Source organism: Primulina eburnea, chromosome 3 (assembly GCF_022965805.1).
Source record: "Primulina eburnea isolate SZY01 chromosome 3, ASM2296580v1, whole genome shotgun sequence".
NCBI lineage: Eukaryota > Viridiplantae > Streptophyta > Magnoliopsida > Lamiales > Gesneriaceae > Primulina > Primulina eburnea.
In genome coordinates, this window is record NC_133103.1 from 7,365,809 (window position 1) to 7,378,680 (window position 12,872).

General features: G+C 33.3%; 2 protein-coding genes and 1 long non-coding RNA gene across 6 annotated transcripts; all 3 read right to left on the bottom strand.

Annotated features, from left to right (window-relative positions):
* Window positions 1-463: 463 nt before the first annotated feature.
* On the bottom strand, window positions 464-1,137 carry LOC140828141 (uncharacterized). The gene is made up of 2 exons (XR_012117130.1): window positions 806-1,137; window positions 464-658 (listed from the first exon to the last, which is right to left on the bottom strand). It is a non-coding gene; the product is annotated as an uncharacterized lncRNA (long non-coding RNA).
* A 1,929-nt stretch (window positions 1,138-3,066) lies between these two features.
* On the bottom strand, window positions 3,067-7,231 carry LOC140825893 (meiotic nuclear division protein 1 homolog). Of its 4 annotated transcripts, none has more exons than XM_073187917.1 (10): window positions 7,103-7,231; window positions 5,405-5,485; window positions 4,675-4,791; window positions 4,492-4,530; window positions 4,297-4,404; window positions 4,138-4,200; window positions 3,999-4,050; window positions 3,814-3,858; window positions 3,623-3,702; window positions 3,067-3,448 (listed from the first exon to the last, which is right to left on the bottom strand). In XM_073187917.1, the coding sequence occupies exons 1-10, from the start codon at window positions 7,103-7,105 to the stop codon at window positions 3,356-3,358; spliced, it is 681 nt and encodes a 226-aa protein (XP_073044018.1). In that variant the 5' UTR covers window positions 7,106-7,231; the 3' UTR covers window positions 3,067-3,355. The 4 variants fall into 4 exon arrangements, with proteins under 4 accessions (XP_073044018.1, XP_073044019.1, XP_073044020.1 ...); XM_073187918.1 differs by lacking the exon at window positions 7,103-7,231 and adding an exon at window positions 6,822-7,081; XM_073187919.1 differs by lacking the exon at window positions 7,103-7,231 and adding an exon at window positions 5,887-6,245.
* Window positions 7,232-8,578: 1,347 nt separating this feature from the next.
* Window positions 8,579-9,934, bottom strand: LOC140825894 (zinc finger CCCH domain-containing protein 20-like). The gene has a single exon (XM_073187921.1). The coding sequence runs from the start codon at window positions 9,868-9,870 to the stop codon at window positions 8,902-8,904; it is 969 nt and encodes a 322-aa protein (XP_073044022.1). The 5' UTR covers window positions 9,871-9,934; the 3' UTR covers window positions 8,579-8,901.
* Window positions 9,935-12,872: the final 2,938 nt, after the last annotated feature.

Below are 12,872 nucleotides of genomic sequence, written 5' to 3' on the forward strand. Positions count from 1 at the left end.
TATTTCTGTTAAATAATATTGTGAATAAAATATTTTAGGATGTTTCTTGTATTTAAAAATAAATAATAAACTTTTAATTGTTGACACATCATCGAAAAAATCATGACAAAAACTTGTGTCAGACGATCTCACAGGTCGTATTTTGTGAGTCGGATCTCTTATTTGGGTCATCCACGAAAAAATATTATTTTTTATGCTAAGAGTATTACTTTTTATCATGAATATCAATAGATCTGTTAGACGTTCTCATAAGAGACCTACTCAAAAATAATTTCCAACTCTGAAAATGTGAAAATTTCAAAGCAAGCATCGTTATTCATGCATCACATTTGTCTAATTAATATGTGGAACTATAAGTTTTAAAGTACACGCATCTTACTTTTTTCTTGTCTCTTCATTAGACACGTTGGGGAGATATAAACAAAGAAATCTATCGCTGATCGCAGAAAACAACACCAACGACGACACAAGAAAATCAATCGGACTTCATAAAAAGAATTGTGTTTACATACATAAAATGCTTTCAAAGAATAATTATCAATCACTAAAAAAACAGAGCTTGTTTTTATACAGTTTGTGCTCCATTAATGAATCATGTAGGTGATAGCCAAAGCAACCAGCAACAACATATAAGCCACTCCTTGATCAATTGACACCCCTACAGAAACCACAAACAACCAAATCAATCAAAATCCTCCAATGAATTACAGCAAAAAAAACTATTATTTCATAAAGTTTTCGAAAAATCCCAAATATATTATATTTGAAAAAAAAAAATTAATACAAATGGGAACATTAAGCATACCATCATTTGAATTGGGTGCGGGTGCTGGTGCTGGCCGAGGAAATTGAGCATTAATGGCCGGAACTGTAAAAGCCAGGAAAAGAGTGAAAATCGCCATCGCAGAGTACAATCTCAAAATCTCCATTATTATCCTTTCACCTTAATATTTTGCTCTAAAAACTCAGGAATCTTGAAAACACATAAAATATTTTTGATTGTTGAAGATCGGAAAATGGGAGCTTTATTTATAGCAGGGAAGCACAATTCTGAACAGGGAATCTTCCTCCCTGTCAAAAGTTTTGCGTACCAGATTACAAAGGCGACAGATCTTGTTACAAGTGCACAACGTTGAATATTAAAATCTATATAGATTAAGTTATAAACTCGTGAGTGTATATTATCATTAGACAATTTTTTAGGATGATGGTGGCCACGTGTAGGGTTGGGAATGGCCTCACGTTGTAGGTCCAGCTATCATAGATCTGTACAATGAATGGCTGATTCCAATTTTCCAGCACACTTGTTTTAATATTCTTCCTTTTTCTATTATTAGATTTGATTTGATTTGATTTTTCATTTATTTTGAATTTTAGGGACGGCTGACGTTTTTGACTGACCGTTTGACTGTTAAACAGATGTTGTCGACTCGTTAGAACATTCGTAGAAGAGCCGCCATCGAGTCGTTGTCGTAGAACTTTGACTCCATTTTTCCCCGCGTCCAGTCCTGTACTTGCAAATGATCACGACTCCCTTTTAGCTTCTAGATACCATCTTCTCTAAGATCAAGAATCGAGATTTCTCTTGCAGGATAAAAGTAGAAGAATGGATGGATCTTGTTACAAGTGTTTCTCTCGTTACAATTCCGAGATTTCTCTTCGTACATGGTTTTTTTTTTTTGTAGTTGAAAGGGATGGTTTATTTTTAGGCATGCCGGCATGGCTTTGCTCTTTCTTCTAGGACATGAATTTAGCATTGCATCGGAAAGTTGCAAAGAAATGTTTGGACGGCCCAAGTGGATAAATGACTCAAAATGATTATTATGATAACATATAATTTTTTTTTCATTTATTCTTGTACAAATTAATAGATTTGATTAATAAACGCAAAGATAGATAATATCGTTTTATAGTCCTTGGAGGGCATTTGCCTGGTCGGATCAAACCACACTTTTTCCTAGCTTGTGATTGTATATTATATTTGAAATTTTACATTTTTGGTTTTGTGTAAATAAATATCCAGTTTTGACTTTTTATATTGTAAAATTTTAATTTCAATCATGCGTATTTCAATTGTTGATAATTTTAATGTGTCAACGTTAATTGCACACATCAGTGTCACGACAGCACCATATTAGCACCATACTAGAAAAATAAAAACCAAAATTAATAATCGAATACTGGAATTTAACAACACACACATAGTACCAAAATTACAACAAGATATCCATACAAACCCAATATTGCTATTTTCCCAATTATATATAATTGTTGACGGTTATATCATTGAGAAAGAGTCGCAAAATAAAGTATTCCAGATTGAAATTGAATTATGTGTGATGTTTTTCCCCTCTTTCTAGATCCTCACAATTAATTCACCCACGACCCAACTTAAAAAATGAAGCCAACATCCAACACTCAGAGCACCAGGACTTGTTTCACTCTAAAATAAGAAGAAAATTATTCAAATAAAAACAATGAATACATGTGCTAAATTTTGTCCCAACCAATAAAAAAATATGCGAATTAAAGACTATCGAAATGATGATAAGGCCATTTCTTTTAATATGCCCAACTTTCGATTAATTTAATTCAAACTATAATTTACTAATTTCTCATTCAATAACGCTAGGATTTTTATTATATATTTATATGCACGTGTTTTAAATAAGATGAGTTTACAAAACTAATTTTATTAATATGGATTTCAAGTAAATCTATACCCATACACATCTATACATATAAATTAAACACAATGAGATTACAAACGCTAATTTTGATATTTCAGTCACATCACAAATTAAAAAAGACCAAAAGTGGGGATTATAGAAAATAATCTTGATATCTTGATGCGTCATTTTTTAAAATGAAAAAATCCCCTCAACTGTTGAATTTTTCCACTTTAAATAATAAATTGTAAGGCAAAATTTAGAAATCCTCCACCCCATTATATAAAATAAAAAAAATAAAAAAATATTGATGCGCACAGGAACCATGTGTAACGATCTTGTAAATTCTGTATAAATCACGTGAAATACACTCATGGATGAATTGGACGTTAAAATATGAAACATGCTCGTGTGGGCTTTACTTGAAATTTGCATCATCCATCGAAAATCAATCTATAGAGTTAGATCTACCTATTGAACGGAATAGGTAGGAAATCTATATATCATGGTATCACACTTAAAGATTCACAAACATACAAGAAGGTCCAGTTGGTTAACTCGCTAATCTAAAATTGCTGAGTCATGATAGGCGATAGCTATACCAAATGAAGGAAAACCTCTAGAAATTTCATCATCCGATAGCGATGTTACAACCGGGTATTAAATTTTTACCAGATATAAGCAGATTAAATATCAACTTCAGGCATCTGATCTCCGATAGAGCAGATTGGAATAGCAGCAGGTAACTCCACATAATCGAAGTCATCAGTTATTCCTACCTATTCAACATAATGGAAAAATGTTTAGGTGTGTGCTGGCTAGAAAGTAGAAGCAGCGGAGATCTAAGTCATAAGATATGAAGTTCCATTTTTGTTTTCTAGTTTTTGTACTTTGTTTGTTGGACATAATAAGATTTATTCATCGATTCAAGTGCTACTATGTAAATTACGTACCTCGTTGTAAAGGTTATCAAGTTGCTCTTTTGCTTGAGGGAAGTTTTTTGAACACCACTGTCGCAGAGTGAAGATGTTATCTGTAAAGGAAAACATGAACGTGATAGACAGGGAGACCAAGGAAATAATTGAGGGGTACCAGTTTTGGGAATCTCATAATAATTGAAAGGGTATTGGATTATATGAATAACCTGTCCATCTGTTGGTTGCTGCATGGGCTACTTCAATAGTATTTTCTGCAGACAGGCATCAAAGTTAAGAACACAGCAGACAGTAGAGTTATTGAGAACCATAGAAGTCAAAAGAGAATTCTCATTTGAATTTTAGTCAGTAAAATTTTAAATTTCTTAAACAGAAGAGAATGATGATGCCCAACTCATTGCTTCAAAGGTAGCCGGATCATTGTCAGCATATTGTGCGATCTCATCCTGAGAAGAAAGACAACAAATCAACTTCAGGGTCAAAGTATTGGAAATGGAATATCTATCTCAATGAAAGAAAATATGAGACTCAACCTTAAGCGCATTATATTTCTGTTCGATTGCTTTGAGCTCGTCAAGTGCCTCATCTCGTTCATCCTAATATATTAATGAAGCTGATAAGGCATTGAATATGACATGGAAAATAAGTTATGCAGCTATGAGAAAGCATAGATGTGGAAACAATGCACTCACAGATTCCTCTCGTCCCTTTTTCAGAGAATTGCAGTGATCAACTTGTTCTATGTATCTTTTTTTACAACATTGAAGTTCAGAGTCGAGCTTTTTGTGTATGTTTCTTAGCTGTAGACACAAACCAATGTATTGGCAAAATCGGATGATGGAAAATATACTTCTAGTTTCCAGATATGAATTGAAATGTCAGATCACCTGGTTGCCAGCACAGCTAGGAAGGCTCCAAAAATATACCTGAATTTTATTATGATATGATTCAAGGACAGTTATTATGGCAACATTTGCAAAGGTATGTCAAAGGGGAATGATATAAAGCATAAAAAACGAGTTCAAAGAAGATATACTGTTCCCATTGACTATATGGAAGAGTTAACTAACCGAAGTTCCTATCTTGTCCTTGAAAACAAGGTCATCGTCCACCAAGCTTTGAATTACATCCTTTACTGACTGCATGATGACACCTTTCTTTGGGCCCAACTTCTCAAGTTCCTTGAGCTTAAACAAAATTCGGTATAATCAATCATCGTTAAAGGGGACAAGGACAGCAGACAAAGCCAATGATGATGCCCCCTACAGAGCTTTACGTACATTCTTTAAGTTCAATAAAATCATCTCCAACACAATGGTAAAGTATATTCAAGGATAAATTCAATGGATCGTATTTCCATAATTATCTACAACACTAGGCTATACTTGAAAAGTGATCAACAGCAACTGACGCTAACAGTAAAAGAAAACCGAGCTAGAAAATCTGAACATACAGAAAACAATGGGATAAACAAAGAATCAAAACAATGACCTTTCTCATAGAGCATAGTTCTGGCCATAAGCCATTTTCCAACATTCAATTCCTCTCACATACATAATTTAGACAACACTTGGCAAGCTCGTATGGGTATCTCAAATAAAAACAGATAGAACAAGAAATGAAAAACATTTATAACCAGAAGGAAGATCCAGTAATTTTTGCTGAAAGACAGAAAAAAACTACAAAATATGCACAAGATGATATGTGAAATAAAAATTGCATTAGAAACATTCATAAAGCCCGTCAGCCTCAGTGATAACACATCTCAAACTGGATTATAAACAAGTCACGGATACTTACAAGGAAGAAGTCCTGTGAATCATAGAAAATTTGCAGCATTTTCTCACGCTTTTCTTCCAATGAAAGTCCTCTTTTTTTTGACTGACAATAATCAATAGGAAGTTAGAATTATCAATGTAATGACTTATTCAGCGAAACATGATTTCGACTGAATGGTTGTAGAATGAACGAGATAGACAAAACAGAACTGGAACGGCCATTTCTGTTCCACAGCTTCATGCTTGTATAGCTTTAGTCACAAAACGGAGTGTGAATTTCTAAGAACAGAGGAGGGACCCTTATTTGGACATGAAACAGTATATAACAAATGGAACAGGAATTTTCCAATATGGAACAGAAAATATTCACGAAAATAATTTGTTCATTGGATATTGTGTTTTTAGACTATGATTCAATTCTTGATATTTATCGATAGATGCTAAATTGTAGAGGATAATGATCATGGAAAAAATAGAACAAAGGGCGATAGATATGATGATTACCGCATATCTTTTGAAATAGTATTCTAAATGACGGTCGAGACAACCACCTAAACACCGCGGCGTTCTAAATGGCGGTGGAGGCAGCAGGCAGGTGGTAGGCGGCTACCCTCGACCGCCTCACCTTTGCATCAGGCGGCCCTAAGCTATCCAGTGGGCGAGGCGGTCGAGACGGCGGAGCCCGGCGAGCAAGCGGTCGAGATGTGTAAAGAAAAAACAAGAAGAAGCCATTTGGACTAGGGTTTCGAGTTTTAAAGAAAAACGAGATATGATATCAACTTTAAAGGAAAGACAAGAAGAAGGGGCCTAGGCGTGTAAAGAGAAGGTAATAACTAGATATGATATCAACTTTAAAGAGAAGACTAGAAGAAGTGAGTCTTCTATAATGAATGTCGGGCTTCAAAACAACCCAATAGGTTTGGGCAAGGCGATAGGCGGTCTCACTCGCCACCACCATTTATAACACTGAGTACTGACAGTATCGTTTTTGGGCAATATATATTTGTAATGTTTTAAGAAGTGCGTACAGCTGTCTGATGTAATAGTATATGGAACAAGCTAGAGAATTAGAATGGTGGTTACTGCCACAACTACCGGGAACCATGAGCTCAAAAACATTGATGGCATCAGTCAGAATTCAGAAATGGGAAACTAACAACATATTTAACACGAGTACAAGAGATAAATTAAAAATCTTCAAATGTCTCGTAACTATGCTTCATTGAACAGACTCAATAATCAAGAAACGTGAATTTCATAATCTACAGAAACGTGATTGCTTTTCAATATTTAGAAATACATCAATGACTAGATAAACAAAGTACAAACTAGCAAGAAGTGCGAGGTTTAAGTGAACCATAAGATGTTGAAAAAAATAAAATTGGAGCATAAACATCGTGAAAAAGCACATATAACCAAAATGAAATCTAAGAAAATACTTTCACAATCAAGCCATTAATTTCACTACTCTGAAATCCTTAGCTCTCCAAAACCACGTCCTCGCCTATTTCACTTCCCAACCCACTGATCCAACACACCGCAATGTGATAGAACTATCTAAACAACAACCTACAATAGGTAAATAAATGCCGATCACTCCCAACATCTACGCGCAAATCCGCTCAATTCAGCTTCTAAACCTACTCGGAAGAAAATAGCGCCAATAAAACCAAAAAATTTAAATCAAATAAACATGAGCATTTGTAAAAAGAACAGGTACCATTGTGAAATCAAAGCTGGATTCGCGCAATGAATATTGAAAAGTATAGATGACGCGGTCAATTTTAAATGGAATAAATAAACAAGAATTTCTCGCAATTTTAAATATCTTCCGCACAATGTTTTACACCCGCATAAATGGGCCGGGTCAGCCTGGATGTAGGCCCATATTTATGAGGAGGCAGGATTTAAATTAGTAGGAAAAATTAAAAGATTAGGTTTTTTATAAAAAAAAAATTGAAACATTAGGTTTGAAGGTACAAAAGTAGTCATCACGCATACAAAATAACTAAGGTTGGGGTCACTTGTAGGTATGATCCTTAAATTATTTTTATAAACGTAATTTCTTTTGGGTAGTAATTATAAATCTCTTAAATTCTAATTTAACAACAAAATTAAAGTAAATTTATGTAGGATATATTGAAGGAATTAGACTGTTTATTTTATTTTAAACTTTATCTCCTAATTTAATTAATAAAATTTCATTTTATTATTTTTAAAATAAAATTTAGACATGTTTTTTTTTCAATTTAGCTGAGATTGTAACATAGAGAAATATGAATTTATATTTTACACACGTATTTGCAAATAATATAAATAAATTTCCACAGAAATAAAAAAGAAATAGCAATAATATAAGATCAAATCTGTGTTCCGAAAGACGTGGTGAAAGGATAATGCACGTACACTTTTCACCATCTCTGGAGTTCCAGTAGCTACACGCAAAGATGCGGGACACGCGTATGCCACTTGTCTGTCTCCATGCAGGGGGGCTTGACCAATTCATCAACTATTTAATCTATTTTATTCATTCGACTCAAATTATATACAACATATATTTTCTCCCTCTGTTACATTTATATTATTTTAATCAAAAATCACATTTTAGACTATGTCCGACTTCAATTCCATATCCGTATCCTTCAGGTAGGCTCTCTCTCTTTCTCTCTGTGTATTACATATATATTTTGAAAAATTATATTAAAAAACAATATGTAAAAGTGCCTACATCATGCACTTTGATATTGCATATAATAAATTAATAAAAATAAAATGTTGTACTATATATTCCTATCAATTATCATACATGCCACATAAACAATTTTGTGATGCTACAAAAGATCTTTTCAATTGATTTTTCAAGCTGTGATACCTAATAGTCTATCCGACACGTATCAAACATAATAGATTATTTATTTTGTGTCTTGGTAAAACAAGTAATGTATTTTATATTTTGTATTTTACCGTCAAAACACCAAGAAATAATAATTTATCTTTTTTTTTTATACCGAAGTTTTGTAAGGAAAAAATTGGGCGATATTTAAGCATTTTTTAACATTAACCGTATATGAATATGATGCCACAAACCATTATTACATGTATTTTAATTAGCTTATCGATTTGGAAGTACAAATTAAATCACCACAATTTACATATAAAACCAAAAAATACAGACACTGAAATTTGAAAAACTTCAAACTCGAAAATTAAAATCACTTCGATAAAACAAGGAAAATTACGCATTACAATGATATTATTGATATTTACAATAATTGTAACATTAATAAAAACAAGCTTAATAAATAAAACCGACGATCTTCTTCTTCGCTCGTTCCAAGAATTTCAGTTACTCTTTTTCAGATTTCATCAATTAGTATAATTTATCACATGGAAATCAACACTCATTTAGTATATTATATTATATTTCTCAAATGGTTACTTGCGAAAAGACCATTCTGCCCCATCCCCACGACACCTCCTTCTCAGCAGCTATTCACAAAATTTAGCAAGAGAAATGGTCTACTTTACCAGGTCTGACACCCAGCCAAGTTCCGGGCTTGCGTCCGTCTGCGGATCCGGGTCGACCCGTTCCAGAGGATTCTCCTTGCTCAGCTTCGCGAAAAGTTTGGCCCGCAGGCTTCTCCCTGATTCAACCCTCTCCATCATGGGCTCCTCTTCCTCGCACACGGAGATGTCCCAGGGGTCCACACAGCCCATAGTGGGCCTCGTCGGGGTGGTGGGTAGGCTCAAGTACCCGTTCCGGGCCATCAGCATCCTGGGAGGAGAGCCCGCACCAACCCAAGAAGAAGACATAGACTTCAGTTTATTCAGCTGCAGCTGGCGAAGGGACAGCACCAGATCGTTCACAGAGTTAGACATCATTGGGCTCATAGGCGGCGACTCGATCGGCGAAGAAACCGACTCGGCGCGTGGGCTCAGGACGCGGAGTTGGTCCTGCGAGTGGGCGAAGAAACATACCCTGCGCCTGCAGTTCATCCCGTCCTTGCATGGCTGCGTGCGATAGCGGGCGGGGTGGAGCCAGCACTCAAACACACCGTGGGCGAACTCGCACGAGTCGGCTTTGAAGCAACTCCCCTTGCGAAAATCCGGGCAGGGGGTCGCCGTGTAGTGGAACTTCTTCGGGTCCCTACGACGGGCCTTCTCCCCCGGATGAGCGAAAGGGCAGTCGGTCCAATCGTGCGCCTTTCCACGCGCGCACTTCTTCACCTTGAACTCGAACATCCGAAACTGATCGCATGAGTGCGCGTCCACCGGAAAGTCCCCCCCGCTGCCGCTCTCCGGCTCGGGGAAAACCGCATCATTGTTGTTGGAAGGGAGGTAGACCTGAAGCGCCTTCAAACCGTCGTAGTAATCGTCCATAGAAGAGAAGGAGTTAGCGGCGATAGTTGGGGTGAGCGAGATGGAAATGTGATCTTCGGCGGAGAAGGGCCACGGCGGAGCAACATGACTTCGTTCTCCGAGCATCATTTGATCATTCACTTGCCGAAGAGTTGGACTGGAACTGTGTTGTGTGATTGAAATGGATGTTTGTATGAATATATAAACTGCTTGAGAAGTGGGGTCTAACCATGGTTAGGTGGGGGAGTTTACATACCATGGTTAGGTGTAAAAAGCTTATTCATTGCGAGAGTAAAAACTTCAAATTGTTTTATTGTAAATTATTAATATTATTTTAACCGACGGCTCTAGGATGGCAAAGCGACAGAATAAGTGAGTGGGAAATTAATTATGTCATTGGATAGTAACTAATAATGTGATTGGATGCAAATTAATTCAATTTTATTTGAAATCTTTTGAGCTTGTCAAAATAAAATTCCATTTTAAGTTAAGGGCACAAGTGATCAAGTCAAGTTTGATTTATTCTTTTTAGATTTCTTAAACAATGGGATGGGGTATGGCTCGAATATGAGCCATCTACGTGATGAAAGTGGGTGAGACCACTTAGGCCAGAGGCTGGTTTCAGGCAGAGTGATTTGAATTCCATTTGAGTTCGGAGAAAAAAACTTCAAATTGAGTTATAGCTTGGATTCGAAAGGATAATTATGCTCTATTTTGATAAAAAGGATAACTGTAAATTTGGTTTAATATATTCGATTTTGACTTTTTATATTGTTTGATTTTAGTTTTACTTTAACATCTTTATATTTTTTACTCTCGTTGAAAATATTGATGTGACATCGCACGCATCATCTTCATATTGATGCTACATAGGCATCACATGTGTGTTACGTTGATTCTACGTTGAAAAAATTATTAAAATTACAGAAACAATAAATATAACAGATAAAACAATAAAATTTGATAACAAATATCTCAAAATTGTTTTAAAAATAATATGAGACTAATATTGTAGTTTTACTTGATAAACTGATTTGATTTAAATGAAAGAATTTAATTTTCTTAAAAAATATTAATAGAGAGTACTAAATCTGACTTTTACCCAAATTATATTTATCCAAGGAAGTAAAATATTGATATCAATGATATTAAATTTTCAAGCTAAACATCTGATCAAAGCTTGATCATGTGCGTGTGTGTGTTTTTTTTTTCACATTAAGTATGAAATCAACTTTTAAAACACTTATATCATAAAAAATAGAAATAAATAATAATGATAATATAAAAAATAAATAAATCTTATATATCATGAAAATCATAACTCGAGTTCGACTTCGAGTTCGATGCGATAACTTAACTTTGAAAACTTGATATTCAGTATCGAATTGATAAAGTAAACAAGTTAATCGACATTCAACTTGTGCCACTGTGCATGGGGTTTCATTTTGTTGAAGTCACAATTAATAGCTTATTATTTTTCAGTGGGGATATCAATTTCTTCCCTCCTGGGATCCTGGAGTTGCTATAAAAATCATGGAACCTACGAAAGCTTCCTTTCACCTAGAGCACATTGTTTCTGCCATCTTTTTTTTAGTATGTTTCTTGTAATAAGATTTTATAAATTTTAATCCTTGAGAAGAGATGGATCGATTCATAATTATAATGAAAATTGATATTTTTTACAAAAAAAAATGATATTTTTCATAAGTTTGTTCGCATCAGATATTTATATCACAAAATTAACTCATAACACTGTCTCAAGAGTTTTTGTGTTTTCTCTTTCATGGCGAATATAACAATTTTGTTTTCTTTTAACAGTTATACAGAAACAATCTAGTGAGATTGTTTCACGGAACAATTGTTACAAGAAAAAAAAAATTGCTATATTCGTCACAAAAGGAAAAACACAAAAAACATTATACATAACCAAAATTGTGAGACTGTTTCATGGAACAATTTTGTGAGACAGATCTCCGACTCTACCCAATTCATGGAAAAATTTCATTTTTATGCTAAAAGTGTTAATTTTCACGATAATTAAAAAAATGATCAACTCTTTTCCAAAATAAAATTCGTGAGACCATCTTATAATACTCTCTAATTGACGTTGTTTTTTGCATTAAAATAGCTCCCCTACAATTGCACCAAATTTTACGTCGTGGTTCAAATGATATTGTTTTTTTATTTAAAAATTTTAATTATTTTACTAGTTTTTTAATGATTATAATTATTTAACAAATAATTAATTAATTTGGTAAAGAATCATATAACTCAATTTAAGTATATATAATATGTATTAAAGTTATTTTTATAATATTTTTAAAAATAAATAATTAATAAAAAATTATTTATTATGAATTATAATTATAATATAATTTCTAATTGCATTCAAAAATTATAGGCCAGATGTTAATTGTTTTTAAATAATATTAATTATATTATTGGAAGATCAAAATTATGGCTTGTATTATATGTATATATCCAAAATCCATTTATGATGGGAGACAGATTTTTCCTGTATCCTTGGAGCGGTTTTTAGATATTTCCAAATTATTGTTTGTTTTTTCCTTATTATTTACTAGCATTCTTTTCTTGACCAAATTAGTATTCAATTCCGTATTATTTTTGTTCTACGGCCGCAAACGAAATATATATGTATATAGTAGTATCATACTGGTATGATGTACGGAATATTAAAATTAGTATATACGAGTGTTTAAATAATTACTTAAAATTATTGATATAATAAATCTATTTAATTATTATATAATTTTTTTCATACCTTTTCAAATCATATTTAAATAAGTATAATAATCATATCATAGAATTGAATTAGTTATCATTACATTTGATATATTGATATTGCGTGATTGTTACTAATAAAAAGAATAAAAAAATATTAATAAATTATATATTATTTATCTATCAATTTTTTTTCAAAAACTAATAAATCATTTATTAGATGAAAATTATGATTAAAAATTGTATTTATTTTTTGAACATTTAAAAAATATTTAGACTAAATTAATAATTAAACAACAACAACAATAGTAATAATAATATCGTTAAATAGACAATCAATGTATCAAAAATTCACGATGGCATTCTTCACTAAAAAATTTGAAAAACTT